Raw genomic sequence first — 21,033 nt, 5'->3', positions numbered from 1 at the left:
GGCCGCTAGCGCACCGGGACACGACCTGGGGGCGGGTACGGAGGGCGTGGCCACGCCCCCGGACCGGCCCGGGCTGTAACCACGCCCCCGGACCCGCCCCCATAACGCTGCTGACACGCCCCCTAAATGCCGCGACGACCGGGCCCGCCCCCGACATGCCCCCCTCGGAGAACCCCGGGACTTACGCGAGTCCCGGGGTCTGCGCGCGCCGGTGAGCCTATGTAAAATAGGTTCACCGGCGCGCAGGGCCCTGCTCGCCTAAATCCGCCCGGATTTGGGCGGATTTAGGCGAGCAGGGCTCTTAAAATCCGCCCCTTAGTATAAACTTGGAAGTGAATTTTAAAAGCCCAGCAAGTGCCCAAATCAGGAAATATGTCAACAAGTCAGGCTCACACCTGCCCATTGAATTTTAAAAGCCGCCCAGATGCACGCGTATCTCCCGCTCTGCGCACATCTCAAAAGTTTTCAAAAAGGGGCGGAGCATGGACGTGGTCTGGCTGGGACATAGGTATTTTGTGTCATGACCAAGAGATGTGCACATAAATACTTATGCGCTTGGCCACGCGCCCAGATCCACTACCGGGTAAGTTTACTTCTGTTAAGGACGAGGTGTAAGTTCAAGAAATAAAAAGAGAGAGAGCCATTTCTCAGGGGTTTAAAAGGTCTAGGGCAACTGGGGGGAGTGCAGACAATCAAACCGGGGAGGTTTGGAGGACCTAGCTGCTAACTGGGCAAACTGATGGATGAACTGGTGAAACTGGCAATGGCTTGCACGTGCGCCCCTCTTAAAATTCCCCAACTTATGTGGTAGAAGCAGGATTTACATGCATCATGGGCGCACATATACATGCGATCAGGCTATTTTATAATGTGTGCAAGTTATAAAATGGCCACGTATCTGGGTGTGCACCGATGCATACACACCAAAGATTGCCAATGCACCGTTTGAAAGTCTCCATCCCTGGGCCTGATTTACTTTTCTTCCATTCTATGTCTAGGGAAAAAATGCTAATAAATGAGTCCCTTAAATTGTAATCCTTTTAGAGAAAAGGAAATACCATTTTGAAATACCTGAAAGTTGGATTATACATCTAATGGTCCATATTTCCATAGCCATTTAGACAGATAACGTAATATTTACCTGTCTAATGGCTTACCCGGCTATATTCAGCCTTTATCCAGCTAAATTCTAGCCCCCTAATAAATTAGGCAGCTAGAATTTAACTGGATAAGTTAGGGGCAGTCCAGGAGCATAAATGGGAGGAGTTGAGTTAGCCAACTAAGTTAACCATCTAACTCGGATATTCAGAGTTAACCGGATAACTTAGCTGACTAAGGCCTGGATTCTCTATGGTCGCAGGCCTTAGAGAATCCGGCGGTAATGGTGGGCGAAGCGGGGGGGGTGGGCCTGCGATAGCCGGCAGCGATCGAACCTCCGCGGTGCTATCGCTGCCGGCTTTCGCACCTAATAGCGCCATCGTAAAAGGTGGTGCTATTGGGCACGAAATTGGCAGCAAAAAGGGTTCTTACCTTTTTGCCGTCCGCAATGTCTTTGCAGTGTCCGCCCCGGTGCCGCCCCAACTCCTCCCCTTCCAGTTGTGACTCCTCCCCGACTCCTCCCGATCTAGCTATCGTGTGCGATAGCTTTAGAGAATGACCCCCTAAGACTGCTCAAGTCAAAGAGCTGTCCTAAAGTTAGCCCGCTATAGTTAGCCATCTAACTAATTAAGATGGCTGGCTATATTCAGTAGTGTGGCTGCACTATTGAATCTGCCTCCAAAGTTATCAGGATAAGTTTATCCGGCTAACTTTGCTATCCAGACTGTGTCTGAATAAAGATCTCCTAATAAATAAAGTGCTAGCCTTAAAGTGTGTCTACTGGGAATTGTCTAGGAGCATGATCACAAGTAAACAAAAGTGAAATCAGAATGAAAAGAAACTGTGATTGTGCTGAAGAGGTGCATGGATTTTGTGAATGCAATGGATATGGCAAATTGTTGCCTCTTTCACCTGTCATCTAAAAAATACCATATTAAATTCTACGAGAAAGAGCTTTGGTGGAAATTAGAAATCTTTTATGGATTTCTTCCACATAGGCGACAAGCTTAGCATCTGCTGCAAATTTGTTTTGCAAGTATCTACAATGATGACAACTTTAAACAAATGTGAATGAGAGAATAAAAGATGGCCTTACATGCTGTAGTTAGTAATGAAGGCTGTCTTTGGCAAGTCAACTTCAAACAGCGCCTCCCTGGATTCATTGGCTCTGTTGACCACTTTGCTGGTTACAACAGTGTGAGCAAAGCGGGAAGAAACATGGCAGTCCACATGCACACTGTAGATATCAATGCTGTTCTGAAAAAAGAAATGAACACATTTAAACTGACTGAGAGATGCATGCATGCATGCATCTTTACATATGCAAGTGGACTAAGAACGCATGCATCTTTACCTATGCACGTGGACTATGAACACATGCATCTTTACCTATGCACGTGGACTATACTACATGAAACGTTTTCAACTATATTAAAATGCTTTGCTATTAATGCATTGCTCATCAGTCTGACTACTAATTATCAGTAGTCAGCATTGAAACAAACCAGCTCAAAATTATTGTAAAGTGACAGGTTTACAAACAGAAATATGTTTTATACAAAGGAGACATCAATCTATAGAACTCAGTCTACTTCACACTAACCTTGTTTGAGCAATTCTATGTGAGGAATGTAAAATCTCAATAAGGGCATCGATGTCTCCACATAGTAACATAGTAAATGAATGCAGATAAAGACCAAAAAGGCCCATCTAGTCTGCTCAGCAGTGACTTTATGCATATATACTCAATGTAGATCACATTCCACATGGAATTCAACCTCCAATCCTATGTGTCCCCCTTTAGGATTGCAACTTCTGCTCTGTGCAGGTTTCTCCATGCCTTCCAGGAAACACAATGCAGCCATATCACTGCTGTCCTGAGCTGCAACTGTTGCTCAGTGAAGGTTGCCCAGGCCACTATGAATCTTCTGTATTTACCCATGCTTTTTTTGAAACCTATCACTGTCTTTGCCATCACCACCTCCTCTGGGAGGGCATTCCAGGCAATCATCCACTCTCTTTATGATAAAATACCGCCTGTCATTGTTCCTGATTCTATCTCCTTGGAGCTTCATATTGTGACCCTAGCTCTAGTGCTTCCTTTCCATTGAAAAAGCTTGGCTTACTGTGCTTGAATACCTTCCAAATATTTAAATGTCTGTATCATATACCCTCCTCCCCCTGTCTCACCTCTCTTCTAGGGTCAACATATTAAGTTCCTTCAGCCTCATCTCATAGGGCTGTTGATACAAACCATACACCTGCAACATTTTCATTGCTCTTTTCTGGATCGTCTCTAGCCTCTCTATAACCTTTGAGAGATACGGCCTCCAGAAATGAACACAGTACTCTAGAGAGGCCTCAGTAAATGACCTAATAAAGAGGCATTATTACCTCTCTTTTTTCTACAGGGTATGTATCTTCCTATGCATTGAGCATACTCCTGGCTCTGGCCATCACCTTATCACACTGTTTTGTTACCTTGAGATAATCCTGATACTATCACACCAAGGTCTCCTCTCCTGATCTGTGCACAACAGCTCATTATCACCTGCTGCATACAGCTCCTATTGATTTCTGCATACAAGTGCATGACTCTGCACTATTTGGTATTGAATCTTAAGTAAAGGCAAACAAAAAATTGGCAGTCAAAGCAATAAAAAAAAGGATCATTCAAAAAATAAATATAAAAACTAAAATGGAATTACCTCTATTCAAGGAAGAACAATTATTATGAAAATTATTCATTCAAAATAAAATGTTAGGAAAAATGAGTAAAAAAGACTCATTCATACCAAAAATTAGTTCCATAACCTATAATCATAACAAGTTAGAAAAGAATACTCCAAACAAGATTTCAAATAATTTTTTTCTTTTCCTCTTTTAGCACCCTTCCCAGTAGATTTGCTTTTTAAAGTCTTCAAAATTTTTTCACCAGAAAGTGCAATTTTATATCCAATAATAATATCCATAGATTCACCAGGGGAAGATCCTGTCAGACAAATCTGATTGACTTTTTTGACTGGGTAACCAAGGAATTGGATCAAGGAAGAGCACTCGATGTCATCTACTTGGATTTCAGCAAAGCTTTTGATACGGTCCCACACAGGAAACTGGTGAATAAAATTGAGAAGCTTAGAAGTGAGTGCCGAGGTGGTGGCCCCTGGATTGCAAACTGGTTGATGGACAGAAGACAATGTGTGATGGTAAATGGAACTCTCTCTGAAGAGAGAGCGGTTTAAGCGGTGTACCACAAGGATCAGTGTTGGGACCGGGTCCTGTTCAATATCTTTGTGAGCGACATTGCGGACCGGGATAGAAGGTTAAGGTTTGTCTTTTTTGCAGATGACACTAAGATCTACAACAGAGTGGACATGCCGAAAGGAGTGGAGAGAATGAGATGGGATTTAAGGAAGCTGGAAGAGTGGTCGAAGATATGGCAGCTGAGATTCAATGCCAAGAAATGCAGAGTCATGCATATGGGGAGTGAAAATCTGAATGAACGTATTCAATGTGGGGAGAAAAGGCTGATGTGCACGGAGCTGGAGGAGAGACCTTGGGGTGATAGTGTCTAATGATCTGAAGTCGGCAAAACAATGTGACAAGGCGATAGCTAAAGTCAGAAGAATGCTGGGCTGCATAGAGAGAGGAATATCAAGTAAGAAAAGGGAAGTGATTATTCCCTTGTACAGGTCCTTGGTGAGGCCTCACCTGGAGTACTGTGTTCAGTTCTGGAGACCGTATCTCCGAAAAGACAGAGACAAGATGGAGGTGGTCCAGAGAAGGGTGACCAAAAAGGTGGATGGTCTTCATCAAATGACTTATGAGGAGAGATTGAAGAATCTAAATATGTACACCCTGGAGGAAAGGAGGAGCAGAGGTGATATGATACAGACTTTCAGATACATGAAAGGTTTTAATGATCCAAAGACAACGACAAACCTTTTTCGTGAGAAAAAAATCAGCAGAATCAGGGGTCACGATTTGAAGCTCCAGGGAGGAAGACTCAGAACCAATATCAGGAAGTATTTCTTCACGGAGACAGTGGTGGATGCCTGGAATGCCCTTCCAAAGGAAGTGGTGAAGACCAGAACTGTGAAAGACTTCAAAGGGGTGTGGGATAAACACTGTGGATCCATAAAGTCTAGAGGACATGAATGAAGAGTGGGTGGCTCGCGGGAATGACGGCTACTACCTGGAGATAATACCCTTATTCAATAAACATACACAAGGTTAATGTGACTCCAACATTGCTCTAAACTTCAACGGCAAGAGGAAATGTGGAAAAAAGGATTTGCATTCACAAAAAAGCGGGGAGTAGCTTGCTTGTTACGGCGGTTACTACTCCAAACCAAATAAGCCTGATACTTCACTTTCAATGCATATCCAGCATAACTCTCTGCTTCAGCAGCAGGGGGAATGAAGTAAAGTGGATCTATATACAGACAACAACCAACAAGGACTGAATTACATAGTCTGGGTAAACAAATAAGCATGGGTGTAGCTTGCTTATTGCGGCGGTTACTACCCCTAACTAATTAAGCTAGATATTTCACTTAGATGCAGTTCCAACACTGCTCTCTACATTAATGGTGGGGGTGGAAGGGAAATAGAACCAAAAGGTTACTAAGAGCCAAGAGTAACAGATAAGTATGAGAAAAAAGAAAAAAAAAGTGTAAAACTTGCTGGGCAGACTGGATGGGCCGTTTGGTCTTCTTCTGCCATCATTTCTATGTTTCTATGTTTCTATAATAATTTCTATCCTCTCTGATCTATGGACTGAGGTACAATATGTAAATAGATGTTTCCAACAGAACAAATACAATAAAATGTTGAATGTCTAATTAATTATTTCCCCAATTACTTTACCCAAGGGAAATAACTATTTACCTTTATCCATTGGGAAATCTGATCATTTAGTCTTAATCTTTGTTTCTTATATTTTAACCAGTTTCCAGTCCACAGTAATGCATTATCTCCTATTCCATGATTTTTTAGTTTTCTGAGGAGGCTCTTATGAGGGACATTATCAAATGCCTTCTAAAAATGCAAATTCACTATATTGATCAGCTCACTATAATCCATATGCTTATTCACACTTTCAAATAATTCTAATAGGTTAGTAAGGAGTGACTCCCTTTTCTAAATCCATTCCAGCTCTTCCCATTAAGTCATATTTATCTATATGACCAGTACATTTGTTCTTAATAATATCTTCTATTATTTTACCTGTATCGATGTCAGGCTCATCGATTTGTAGTTGTTAAGCAAAACTGGCACCCTTTTGGAAAATTTGCATTACATTTGCTACCTTCCAATCCTCAAGTATAGAGGCAGATTTGAATGATAGGTTACAGATTGCCAGTAGCAGGTTGCCATTTCATATTTGAATTCCCTGAAACTCTTGGATGAATATCATCAGGTCCAGATGATTTGCCTACTTTTACGTTTCTCAGTTTTATTCTAGGTTCTCTTCCAGATTCACACTGATATGATTCAGTTCCTCTGAAACATCAACCGCAAAGAATGGTTTCAAGCATAGTTATCTTCCCAATATCCTCCTCAATAAGGAAAGAATTAGTTTTTCTGCTATGGCGTTATCTTCCTGAGCTGTCCTTTTACTTCCCTTCATCTAATGCCGCAGCTGACTCCCTTATAGGATTTCTTGTTTTGAATGTACTTGAAAACGTTTTTATTATTAGCTTTTGTATCTTTGGCAAGTTCACTTTTCAAATTCTCTCTTGTCCTGCTTTATTAATGTTTAACATCTAATTTGGCAGGTGTCTATGGGTCTTCTTACTTTCTTATTAGGTTCTGCTTTCCATTTTTTAAAAGATGCCTTTTTAGGTTTAGATAACCTCTTTCATAGGACTATTAGCCCACACTTGTTCTACTTTTAACCTTTTTTAATTTGTGGAATACATTTTATCTGGAATTCCAATGTGATGCTTTTAAATAGTCTCCATGCCTCATGCAGACTTTTAACCCTTGTAACAGCTCCTTTTTTGTTTTTTTCTAACTAGTTTCCTCATCTTATCGTAGTCTTCCCTTCTTAGAGTTGTATGTTATTTCATTAGATTTATTTATTTTCCCTCCAGTGATTATTTCAAATTTGATGCATTGTGGAAACATAGAAACCTAGATATGTGAGAGCAGAAAAAAATCATATGGCCTATCAAATCTGCACATCCACACCTACTATTCAACTCTATAATCCCTACTTTTTTCTTAGAGATCCCCTGTGTTGGTTCCATGCTTTCTTGAAATACTGTCCTTGTCTCCACCACCTCTACTAGGAAGATGTTCCATACCTCCACCACCTTTTCTGTAATGAAATATTTCCTTATATTACTCCTGACTCTACTATCTTTCACCCTTATCACATACCCCTTTTTCCAGAGCTTCATTTCCATTTGAAAGAGATCTGCCTCCTATGCATTGATACCTTTCAGGTATTTAAATGTCTCTATCATTTCTCCCCATCCTGCCCTTTCTCAGAGAAATACATGTTATGATTTTTAATTCTGCCCCGTATGCTTTATAACAAAGACTATTATGATCACTCTTGCCAAGTGGCTCCACCACCGTCATCTATAACTATTCACTAAGATTGCCCAGTTTCATCTACTGGACTACAAAAGTCTGCAAATTATCAAGATGGGAACATCTCTAAAGACGACACTGTCAGGGAGTTTTGAAGGAAAAGATTCCTTAGTACAAAGAAATTCTACAACTGACTGTGAACTGTGCAGTTTTGTATTTCTGTATGGATTTTAAATGAAAGTGTACAGATGGTCAAATCTTTCATCTGTATCAAATATTTCACTAAAATGATTTTTTTTTTTTTTTTTTTAACAATACCAGGCTATGTTATTCCTACTGGAAGGGAGCAGAGGGACATTCTACAAGGCCAGGGCTCTGAAAGATTTTTTCCCTTCCTCCTCTGTCAGAATAGATCACAAGCTAGTTATGAACTTCTAAAGAAACCCTACATCCAACTAGAGGGTGATGCAAGGGATACACTCAAAGTTAATTTCAAAAGTGTATAGTACCGATACAGACATTCATACAACAACTTCCAGAAGATTTACAGCAGTGATTTAAAGTGCCATCTGCTGTTCCTTTTTGAACTATGGGTTAAGTCCAGATGGGGAGCTGACTGTTTTGAACTTCATGCACAGGATATTCTCTCTTGCAAAATGCTACTTTAGTAGTCTATGTCCTTCACTGTTGGTTTGATAGTTGTATTATTTAAATGGGTTAATGATAGTATGGAAAATATTGGCTTTGTTATGATACTTGCCCAATTATGTATGTGCTGACTATTAAGCCAATAAAAATTGTTAAATCTAAAATTGAAACATCTACTACCATCCTGAGGAAAGTGATGTTAATGAATGTGTCTCTGCTTAAATCATACACACGCACTGTACGGATGTGAATGGATAAAAATGTTGTTTTATGTTTCCATTTTTTTGTGTTTTCAGGGTTTTGTTTTCCATTTTCTGTTTATAGATGTTTCAATTTTTAGTTTTTTCATTCTCATTAGTTTTCAGCAAAATATTGCAAGTAGTGCACATTATTTGCAATGCTTTGCATAACAACAAATGAGATCCAAAATTTTTGGTTTTTGGGGGATCAATTTGATTTAATTTCATATGAAACAAAAATGGACATGTCCCCTTTTCCATTTTTGTTTAAAACAAATGCATATCCCTAATGTGCTGCATCTATTCCATATTGTCTTTGATGCTACAAATGACATTACACAGACGACATGAACCAATCAGATTTCATTGCATATGTTGCAATATGGGCTCAATGATGCTACGAAATTGCAAGGTGCATCTTGCAGATATGTAAAAATAATAACTTATGTTCAACTTGTAATGGAAAAAAGGTGAACATTGCTAGTTTCCATGTGTGCCTTTGGCATCTACATGAAAAATTAATTGTTGCTTTAAATTGTGCTTCTTAACATTTTCTTCTAGTCCATCTGGTAGAAGAATCTCATCCAGACTGAATACATTATAAAACCGCTGATCTCTAGGAACTCATTGAAGTTAATTAAAAAAAAAAAATTAGTGAACTGTCTAGAAAATATTTTTTGGCAATTTCCACAGTGTAACCATAATTTTTTAAAACAAAAATTGACTTTTTAAAAAAGATTAATTTATAATCATTTCATATTCTGTCTTTTCCTAAAGGTAGACTCCAGGCAAATTATATAAAACAACAAGGCACTGAATATATAAGTAAGGCTACATTCAGATATTTTTGACTGTATAAAAAATAAGAGGTGAACTTTTACAAAGGGGTCAGTAAAATGCAGAAGTCAATGTTGCTTAATTAATTCAAAGAGGTATGTTGACCTTATTTGAAAACTAACATAGCAACAACCCACTCTAATGAAGTTGGTAGACTGAAAGAAAAACTACTAGATAAACCAGATTATGAACAATACAGTAATTTAAACTGTAGCACTGCACTCATACAGCAGTCTGCAGTGCAAACATGGGAAATAACAGGTATATTGGCAGAGATTTTTTTTAAACTACACCTTTTTCAATTGTGTTAAGCTATGTGTTATGCCCATAATGCAATTTGCAATTTTTTTGCAAATTTCAATTTGGATGTTTTTAGGGTGGGGAAGGGCCTGAGAGGAGAGGGATGGAGAAAGAAAGAGTGCCTCTGGGGGTGGCACCATAGTAAATAGCTATTTATGCTACTATAGGAGGCCCACCTAGTAACTCAAGGTGAGGTTTAAGTAGTAGTGTAGAGGTTAGGTGCCACTTTTACATGCAGAGTGAGACGTATGAACAGAACAGTACACTCTTGTGAAGATTTGATGTCCTTCGGCGTGAGGAAACTCACACAAAGATGAGACTTGTACAACGTTCTCTCAACCTAGCTTGATGTTACCCAGGTAGAGAGTCCATCAAGCTAGGTTGAAGGAACATTGTAAAAATCTCATCATTGTGTGAGTTTCTTCTTCTTGTGTTGCCACACTACCAGACTGCCGCAAACCGTGATGCTTTCGAATGGTCATCACTCCCAGAAGTGGAGCCAAGTGGGAAGACCAGGTTACAATGAGGCCATCCTGGTTCAGCAATCTGAACTGACCTTCGGTCCAGAAATGGAAACAGGGCCTACCAAGCAATTTACACCTTCTGGCCTCTAGAAGACTGTCCAATATTTAGAAAATTGCTCCTGTTCATTTTAATTTTGGATCCCCTCTTGGTCCCACCTATGCTGCTACTCACTTCAGGTCAATATTCAAAGCTGGCCATTTAAGTAACTTAGCCAGATATAACTTATCTGGCTAAGCTACAAGGTATATTCAATGGCATGGCTAAGCTGATGATATCCACGCTTAGCCCTCATAGCACCACGGGAAAAGATGATGTTATTTCCTGCGGTGCTGCCAGCAATAATGTGGAAAACATTATTGCCCTCAGCGCTGCCAGGAGATAACTCCACCCAAACCCTTCCCACACTCCTCCCCTTCCCCTAATTAGAATAATACCACCACGATACTGGGACATTGCAGAATAAAGAATGACCCTGTAAATTAGACTGCTCTATGATAGGTCTAACTTAGCCACATAAGTTATGCAGCTAAGAATGAATATTGGTAGTTAGCCACAAAACATTATGGCTAACTTGTTCCGTCTTGATTCGCCCGCTACACGCCCACAAGTTATGCAGCTAATTTTTTAGCCACATAAGTTGCACTTATCCAGCTAAATAGTACTGAATGCACTTTATTGGTCTTTGTAAGTACTGATGTAACTCCTTGTCATGTTAAATACTGGATTCCTTTTTTCCGGTGCAGTTACCAATTGTGCCTTATATGCAAATGTAACCCCCAAATGTGCATTCTAAATGTACACAGACCCGTTTGATTAAATGCATGTGCTCTGATATTGATCCTAACCTGCTGTAATATGCTTTGTGCTCTGATAGGGAAGAAAGTGTGAAAAAAATAAATGATGATGATATTTTGTGCGGAATTCCCCTAGAAGCACTGTAAAATTATACCGTAAGATTCGGCCTCACTACGCCAGGCTAAAAATTCCCCCAGGTTCACTCTCTTTCCTCCCTTCCCCAGGCTTGAGAACCATTCCCAGATCACTTTTTTCCTTCTGTTCAGGCTTGATCTCTCCCTCCCTCCTCCCAGACTCAACTCCTACCCCCACAAACTCTCACTCTCCTTCTCCACCCTAGACTCAAATCCTCCCAGCTCTCTCTCTCTCCCTGCCTTTCCTGTGGCTCACCTGTCCTCCGCTCTTTATCTCCCTCTTCCCCTCTCCTAAGCCTCTCTCTCTCTCTCTTCCCCTCTGATCAGGCTCAGCTCCCTTCATCACTCTCTTGGTTAACTCCCCAGCAATCTCCCCAGCCTCCCAGAATTGACCCCCTGCTTCAGCTCTTTTTCCCCCTCCCCCACAGCCCAGGCTTGACTCTACTGCTCCCTGCTCCATCTCATCCCGTGTGGTACAATGCAGCTGCAGCAGCCTGTGCTGGCCACAGCTTTCTCTTCTGGCACCGCAGAGCCATGCAGCTCACCATTTTCTTCTAATTCACATGGGCCAGAAGAGTAAGCCTCCCTCCTCTTTTGGCCACACAGGCCAATTCTACCGCCTCTCTCTCCTCTGCTGGTTCGCTCTAATTTGGGGGCTGATCTCACTGCCTGCTGGGTCCCCGTGCCAGATTCTTCATGGTACGTACAAAATTCTGCACGGGAGGGGAATTCTAGAAGTCCTCCAGGGCTATCTCCTATGTATCTTAATTATTGACAAATGGAAAGGTAATATTGCATAAGTGGCACTTTAGTATTTCTGAATCAAGAGAATGATTTATCATAAATAAAATGACTATAGCTTTTTTTTGCTCCAGTTCAACAAATGAAGCTCATAGAGTTGATTAATTTGGATGCCTTTAAATCTATTTTTCAATGCTACAGTATTATGAAATAGGTGGTATTGTTTCTGAGACTATAATCCCCATTGTATTTTTCAGTATTTTCATTGTTACATATTTTGCTCTTCCTAGAAGAGGCATTGGAAAAACGTGAGACATCTACTAGCATAAAGAGTTATCCAGCAATATTACCATTTCTAGTCTACTCCAGAGGATTCATCCTGTAAAAGTATCTACTGCAGGATACATCTTTTCATAGTGCCTTATTCCTTTTAATAATTCCTTTTATAAAAAACGATTATACGTTCCCAAAATTCCATATATTAAAGAAATCCATTATTTTAACGTCTTTCTATAATTTGGATTTGTACATGAACGTTCTGAAAACCCCACATGTGTTGAGGTGTGCTTTATTAGCTTTTTCAATCTCCGTAAAATGCAACTCAAACTGTTCATGATGGGACAATTCCAAACATCTCGCGTTGTTTGCAACGTACACAGGAACCTTTAGTCCACATACAATGCAGCCACTTTTCAAAGGGAAAGCGCACTCATCGATTCCCTTTCAAAATTTGCAGCCGTAAAATACGTGCACCAAAAGTAACCCCCGGGCTTCGCATCTGCTATTTATATGAGCAGCCGAAAGGGCAGAAAATCATGCACGCCTATGTAAAAGCAACGAGTGCATGCGCTGTTCTCTGCCCCCCCCCCCCCCCCCCCGAGCTCGACATGCCCCTCAGGAAAGCCCCTTTCTAAGCCGGCTAAAAGTCGAAACCCATGCATACTTAAGAGGTCATGTTTTACCGGAACAAATCACTTTTCCCATCAGGGAAATGGTTTGGAGAGCTGTCCTCCCTATCACATAATTTAGCATCTAAAACATAGATAAAAAAAAACCCCCCAAAAAAAGCAAGTACCTTGTGGGGAACAGAATTTGATGGAAGTGCGATTGACAAAATTACCAGAAACAGACTTAACGCTTGTCCATCCATTTTGGAATTGCAGTCTGCCCTGAACTATTTGTTTGGGAAAGGCAGAATATAAATATTTTAGATAAATCAATAAATGCGGGTACTGGAAGGAGAAACCTCTTTCTGGTTCTCATTTCTCAATTAATCAGTAACTAGCCTGTAGGTGGTGTGTAGAAATGTTTAAATATTAAACTTCAGTTTTATAAGCTACTCATTGCACTCTGCACGCCAACTATATTCCTTAAGCTCAGTGCTTTGAAAACAGGTTTTCTTCATTCCCACATTACCTTAAAGTTTCCCCTGTCGCCTCCCACCACCATTGGTTTTATTTCTGTTGGAAATACTGCTCTTTTCTTCTCTAACTGCACCAGAAAGTTTGGCATCCTTCTCTCTCTTTCTTCTCATATTTTGTCATAGGTGTCGGAATGGGGTGGGCCACAGGGGCCATAGTCTGACCAAAATTTGGTGCTTCCCACAGAATCGCTGCAGGAGATCCAGGGCCGGATTGGCCAGGCAGCAGCTAATGGCAGGAGAAGCAAGAGCAGCGGTACGGTCGGCCGCAACCTCTGCAGCTCTAGCCCTGTCTGCTGCTTTTAACTGCACAAGACTCGCGTTACAGCCCTGCAGTCAGGCCAGGTGGCAGTGGAGGAGGAGAACACAGCCTGAGGCACTGCTGCTCTTCCTCCTCCTAGTGCTTATCAGTGAGGGAGGAGGGAATGGGGATGGTAAGGGTAGAAAGGAAGCGAGAGTTAGAGGGGGTGGCTAGAGGAAGAGAGAGGAATAGGGTGGGAGAGAGAGGGAGTGGGGCAGAAGAAAGAGAGAAGTGGAAGAGTGGGAGGGGGAATGGGGAAAGGGAAAAAGAGAGAGCAGGACTGGTGAGAGTTGGGGGGTGCAGTTTGGTTGGTTGTCCCCTTCTTAACCAAAAAGGCATCAGCTGCCACTGTACTTTTGAGTTGTGTTCTCTCAGATTTCAGCTCTGCAGTATTTATAGTATCTATTCCTCTCTGTCTTTTGACTCATACTGTTTACTTCTTCAAGTCTTGTTTACCTCATGAGTGCAGTACCAAATTTTCTCTTCAGCCTCTCCAAATCTTGCAGAACTCTGCAGCTTGTCTATTCTTTCAGTTATCTTGCTGTTCCCGTGCCTCCTCTCTTCATTGGCTCACTGTTGAGTTTTCTTGCAAAATTTAAAATTCGACTGTTTACCTTCATTCAAGGTCTTGCTCCTCTTTATCTCTTGCTATTCTCCTCCTCAGTTACTGTACCCTTCTAATAGTACTCTCCTTGTCTCTCCACACACTCTCAAGCTTTCTTCTGCTTCTAGGTCTTTTACCTCCTTGTTTCTTTCCGTAGGAATAAACTACCCACTGACACATGGGACACCTTGGCACAGTCTACCTTCAAATCCAAACTGAAAACCTACTTCTTCTGATTTGCTTGCTCATAACTCTCCTTTTTAATACTCTACTCTGCTATTTGTCTTTGTGCTGTTCTCTACCTTCTACTGTAGACCATTATTGTAAAATATTCTCCATGGGCAATAGGAAACCCGGCATCTCACATTGCCAAAATAAAACTACTTCAAACCTGCTCTGGATGGCTAAGGGACAGAAGGTAATCAAGTCTCTTGGTACCTTCAACCCTTGGCCTTCTTGCTAAGACTGCTAACAAGGGAGTCAGTACCAGTTAAAATGGTACTTTTTAGTGATGCTGTCCAGTTGGAATGCTTTTTAGATAGGACAGCAGTTGCGGTTCAGATGGTAGTGATTTTTAGATGCTACCAAATGGAACTGTATTTGAATAGGTAGCCTAAAAAAGAAAGGATTTGTATCAATTCCATGAGCCATCCTGTCCTGAAGATCAAGAACTGTGCTGTAAACTGTCCCTTTGCAGATAACTTATTATGTAGATGATGACAGACAAAGACTAGTTGGCCCATCCAGCCTGCCCAGTTATTCCTGTCCACACTACCAAGGATATATCTCATATATCCCAGCTGCTAGCTATAGAGTGTGACCTCTTATAAAATATCTCTTCTTTACATCAAGTCCTCTGTGTAGCCTGACAGAGAGACCCAGCTATGTAAACGCCTGTATTTCTGCAAAGAATTCTAATTATTACTATATTTTCAGCCTGCCAGACAGACTCAGTTGCTGGTTTAATTCTATCATCACAGCCTAAATAGCTAACCACACTAGTGAGGCAGATGCCTGAACATCCAGCCTCCTAGGTCTACTGTGTAGCCTGCCAGACACACCAGGCTGTGTGAACATCTGCGATTCTGCTAGGAGCTCTAAACATTTCATATTTTCTACTTTGCATTTATTCTGGCAACCTCAAAACTAGTTGAATAATTATTTGAACAGACTTAAACGTATGGCATTGTGCTCATCTCATGCCCAATCTTACCATTGTAGGAATGCTTGCAGAGGTCTGAGAAGGTTAACTGTAAATTAAATGTGAAAAATAACTAAAATACAGAAAATGAAATTGCAAGGGTAAATTATGCTGATAGAACAAAATCCTTCAGCAAAGTATAAATACTATATCTTACATGCTAGGGGTGTGCAGAGCAAAGTTTGTCATTTAGTTTCTCATGTCATTTCATGAGAACGCATTTTTTTAAAGTTTCATGTTTTGTTTTTTTTCATTTTGGAAAATAGTGCAAGCTATTGTAAATAGCATGAACTACTATCAAAAACAAGAAATAAAACCAGAGTGTCAAAACCAGGGGTCTCCTAAGACTCCCACCCCAACCAATCCTGGAGGTGGCCAGAGTTCCCTCAAAATGATATTATTAGTGGAAAAAAAAAAACAAACCATACCCATTGTCCTGCCCAACCTCTCCCTTTTCTTTGAAAAATAACCTCCTGGTAGCTATCCCCACATTACCCATGCTAGCCCACCCTCCTAACCCCTCCAAGACTTACCAAAATCATCCTGGTGGTCTAGTGGAGGCCCAGGAGCTACCTTTCCACTCCAGGACATAGTAGCTATCATTTTAAAAAATGGCAGGGAGTAGCCCCTGTCACATGATAATGGACACTATTTGCTACCATTAGTTCAACAGGATGATTTTGGCGAGTCTGAGGGGGTTGGGAGAGTGGGCTAGGGGCTGGCAGTCGAGAGGGATATTTTTTAAACAAAAGGGAGGGGTTGGCGAATGGGAGCAGGACATGGGAACTTTTTTTCCCCCCAATACTACCATTTTAGGGGAACTTTGGCTGCCTCCAAGGGTCGTGGGGGGTGGGACAGAGTATCACCGGATACCCCTAGCTTACTCTGTTTGTCTGGGAAACACAATTTACAAGCAATATGCATAAAAAACCAATAGACATTAAAATATAAATGTTCATACTTGAGAATGTCATTGACATTGGTTGTGTCATTTCAAGCGACAGCACACCCCTATTACTTGTTAGAGGACACTGAGATGTCTCTGGTCACTGTAACATATTCATTTTAGTCCCTGAGACTTGTGACCTGGATTGGCCATGGTTAGAAACAAGATACTGGGCTTGATGGACCCTTGGTTTTACCCAGTATGGCAAGTCTTATGTCCTTATGACAGATAAAGTCGACATCATTGGTCTTAATTAGAGATGCTTTTCTCGCTTGGCACAAAATGGTAGAAAACCCTATATAAATCTGGCCTCAAGCAAAATTTGTTGGTGGAGGCAGTTGGCATTTGGTGATTCTAGATCACAGTTAAGTTAAAAATTGCTAAATGGAGATATTATGTACAGCAAAATAACTGATCTCAGCTAGGTTTTGTATGACTTTGCTTATACTACTTACGGTAGAAACATAGAATAAGACAGCAAATACAAACTTACGATCCATCTATTCTGCCCAGTTTCATTCCTGCTACAGTGCCATAGACCCCAATTGATTTTTTTTTCTTTTCTATTTTCTTTCCCTTCTATTCTTGGCATCCATGAATACTCTGTGCTTATCTCATACTTTCTTGAATTCTGTCATTGCTTCTGTTTCCACCACCATGTCTCCTGGGACACCATGCCCTGTATTCACCACCTTTTCTGTGAAGAAATATTTCCTGTGGTTTCTCCTGAATCAATCTACCCCCATGGATCCTTATACTGTGACCTTTGGTTCTAGAGTAATTTATTTTCCTGAAAAAGTAATGTATTTATTGATATATTTGAGGTATTTGAATGCTCTAGCCCATCTGTCTGTCCTTTCCTCTATGGTATACGTATTTAAAGTCCTTAAGTCTCATTACATAAGACTTTTGGAGTAGACTTTGAACCATTTTGGTAACTTTTCTCTGAACTGCCTCTACCCTTTCTCTATCCAGAATTGGCCACGTCAGGAAGCATTCTATCTACAAACCAAGGGACAAGTCAATGACCAAACCACATGACCAATTTTGTTTGCCTTCCTGTTTGCTTATGACTATGTGTGGGCTTTTGGTAAACTAGTTTATGTGTATTTAGCTAACTATGACAAGTACAAATTGAGGATTCGTGTTTGAATTTTCTCTGTCTCAAGGTTATATCCAGAGTGATGTTCATCACAAACTAGCAATAGAAATTATTTATTTATTCAAAGTTACTTAGTTGCTGCTTATACAAAGCTCTAAGTAGCATGCAGAGTTAACATACATAATCAAATAAAACATAAAACCAAGAACAGACACACATAGAATAAAAAATGTACATCAACGTAAGTCAATTGAAATAAAAATAGCAGAATAAAAACCAACATTCAGTGCTCAAAAGGAGAAAAATCTAACAAATGCCAAACAAAACAGGTGAGTTTTGAGGAGTTTTTAAAATTCCTTAGTGTAGGTGGCTAATCGTAATGCAACAGGGAGAGAGTTCCACAAAGTTGGACCAATCATTGAGAAGACTCTTTCACAAGTGTTTCTGTAAAACATTCAAAAAAAATATTGCCTATGCCCTAATAGGATATAAATTAGGAAGAGGTTTGTCTATTTGTGGATGATACCAAAATCTGCAATAGGATAGACAGCCAGCAAGGTGTGGAAACTATGAGGAGGGATTTAGCGAATCTTGAGGAATAGTCCTGGATATGGTCTACAAAAACCTCTGTCCCCTAGTGCTGGTCAAAAAAGGGAAAAACTCACTAGTAAGGGAGGGATATGTACTGTATATCCCTTACAGAAGAAATCTGGAAGATGTTGACTTGTTGGGCACTGTCTGGTTCAGCTCACATAGCCTTTAGGGATGTACATTCATTTTTAAATAAAATGAAAAATGTAATAAAACACACGCATTTCATTTTGTTTAAAAAAGAAATAAAAATACCCCTCTGATTTTTTTTTTTCATTGACACTTACCCCCTTCCTGGGGTCAGTAAAGTAGAAAGGGGCAGGATTGACACCTAATCACTCTTGTCCCACTGGTTCCCACTTTGAAAATGGCACCAGCTGGTGCCATTTTACTGTACAACCAACCACATACCATATGGCCATACAATAAAACGGCGCTGGTCTTAGGGTCAGCCGGTATCAGTTCAAAGTGGGACCTGGAGGGACAGGAGTAACTGGGGATCACTCCTGCCTCTTTCTACTTTGCAGACCCCAAGAAAGGGATACAAGACCTCTGGAGGGAGCTTATGGGCAAGGCCTAGGTAAGGGAGTACTTTTTTTCTGTTTTTTTTAGGGGGGGTTCTTTTTGGGTTTTTTGTCTTTCAGGTTTTTTTATTTAACATTTATTTCAGTTTAGTAAATTAAATAAACCAAATTAAATATTAAATAATCTGACACATTAATTTAAAAGAACACACCAAAAAAAAAATCTTTTCCCTGCACACCCCTAATATACTTTATTGATAAAAAAAAAAAAAAAAAAAGGATTGGATAACTTCTTGGAGGAGAAGTCCATTACCTGCTATTAAGTTCACTTAGGGGTAGATTTTCAAACTATGCGAATAGGCCTACTTTTGCTGGCGCATCAGGCGCAAGCAAAAGTATGCTGGATTTTAGTAGATACGCGCGGAGCCGTGCGTATCCACTAAAATCCTGGATCAGCGCGCGCAAGGCTATCAATTCTGTATAGCCAGCGCGCGCCGAGCCGCGCAGCCTACCCCCGTTCCCTCCAAGGCCGCTCCGAAATCGGAGCGGCCTTGGAGGGAACGGGGGTAGGCTGCGCGGCTCGGGGGATTTACGCCTCCCGGAGGGAGGCGTAAATCCCCATGCGTCAGCGGGCCTCCTGCGCGCCGGGACGCGACCTGGGGGCGGGTCCGGAGGGCGCGGCCACGCCCCCGGGCCGCCCCGGGCCATAACCACGCCTCCAGGCCCGCCCCCGAAACGCTCCCAGCACGCCCCCTAAATGCCGTGCAGTTCGGGCCCGCCCCCCGACACGCCCCCGACACGCCCCCCTCGGAGAACCCCGGGACTTACGCGAGTCCCGGGGCTCTGCACGCGCCAGTAGGCCTATGTAAAATAGGCTTACCGGCGCGCAGGGCCCTGCTCGCCTAAATCCGCCCGGTTTTGGGCGGATTTAGGCGAGCAGGGCCTACCCAGTATGGGTAGGCCCTGCTCGCCCTGGTCCTACCCAGTATGGCATTTTCTTATGTTCTTATGTTCTTATGATAAATTTACAATTCAGTTTGAAATTGCTTTTTTCTAAGCCCTTCCAGAAATAACAGTGGGTCACCTTCAGCTGCTGCAGAGGTTGAGAAAAGTCGGGTTGCAGCTCCAGATGCAAATGGATATAGTTCCAAAACAAAGTAGCTTTTACTGAAGATGAAAGTACAAGTTTTTGGCAACACAAAAATAAGGATAGACAATTGGTAGGATATCAATTGTTTATAGCACAAAACACAAATTCAGCTTCTCATGCTTTTTGAGTGAATTAGTTGGAAAACTTGGTCCTCTTTGTGTTCCCAATGGGGTAATTTCTCACATTAAACTCCTCAGGAACTTGAACATCTTCTTCTCCCATTTTGAATGTTTGGCAAGACCTGGTTGATGTCTTCAGCCTCCAAAACAAACTGTCCTGTCCCTGAGATCTAATAACAAATGCCTTCCAGTGCACTGAAGACTATGAGACCCTTCCTGGATTCCCTCCGACCACTTTGAGAGAGAGAATATCTCTCCCAATGGAAAAGAAAGGTTTAGTGATAATCCTTTCCCCTCCTGGAGCTAAGGAGAGCCACAGTCTTTGCTGCCTCTCCCTTGCTCCCTTCATCAATGAACGTTTCCCAGTGATTCGTGGAGTCACCTTTATTGATGTGGCCCAATGACGCACCTTGTAGGAGATGAATCCTTACTGTCACTCAAAATTGTATATGTACCCTTGGGAACATACTTCACATTTTAAGGACTAGCAAGGTGTAGCCAGCCTTACAAGTTTAAATCTCAGATGAAGGCTCAAGAAGAAAATTTGAAGGACACAATCTCTAGTGTTCAGGGCTTGGAGAACCAAATGGTGGCAGTAAGGAGCCTGACTAAAACTTTCATTAAATAAGACAGTGTCCTCCTTAGACAGGGGGAAAATTTGGAAAATGTAATTAAAAAGAATGATTTAAGGTTGATCAACTTCCCATGCTTGCCCAATATAGCTTGCTTTATTCTGTTTAAGCATTTTCTTAGTAAGGAATTAACTTTTCTCAGTGACATTATGCTTCCAGTATTTACATAGAGTCAAATGGGTACAGCACTTGGAGAAGTTGGCCAATTATCATTTATCTTCCTTGACCTCATAACAGGCCTTTATTGTTAAAACCAAAAACCATATAAAAAACAAAGACAATTTTAAAAAATGCCCGTCATGACCATGTTTCCTCTAATGCCTGCATCAGGGTCTGTACTTTTAATCTAGAAAAATACAGTAGAAAGAACAATCAAATAACAGGTGCATAAACATAAGGATAAAACATGACAAATAATAACATACAAATTAGCCAATTAAAACATTAGAAATCCTGTGAATATGTATTGCCAAAAGAAGAGGAGCTAAAAATAATTAAGTAAAATAGTCCAATTGTATCTTTGTAAAATACAAACCATTACAAATTAAAAAATTTAAATATAAAGTAAAAAGAAAAATTAATT

At 41.1% G+C, this 21,033-nt stretch overlaps 1 protein-coding gene across 1 annotated transcript in view; it reads right to left on the bottom strand.

Moving 5' to 3' along the window:
• The window catches only part of LOC115090396 (inter-alpha-trypsin inhibitor heavy chain H4-like), a 236,158-nt gene extending 223,133 nt beyond the window's left edge, over nt 1-13,025 (bottom strand). The window contains exons 1-2 of the mRNA XM_029599426.1: nt 12,936-13,025; nt 2,195-2,355 (exon numbers count right to left, since the gene is read on the bottom strand). Coding sequence (XP_029455286.1) covers nt 2,195-2,355; nt 12,936-13,010 — 236 coding nt within the window. The 5' untranslated portion in view covers nt 13,011-13,025. The remainder of the gene's footprint in view (nt 1-2,194; nt 2,356-12,935) is intronic.
• Nucleotides 13,026-21,033: the final 8,008 nt, after the last annotated feature.

This window comes from Rhinatrema bivittatum, chromosome 4, assembly GCF_901001135.1.
Source record: "Rhinatrema bivittatum chromosome 4, aRhiBiv1.1, whole genome shotgun sequence".
Lineage (NCBI taxonomy): Eukaryota > Metazoa > Chordata > Amphibia > Gymnophiona > Rhinatrematidae > Rhinatrema > Rhinatrema bivittatum.
Note: the sequence above shows the minus strand (reverse complement) of the source record. Positions and strands in the feature narration are given on the sequence as shown.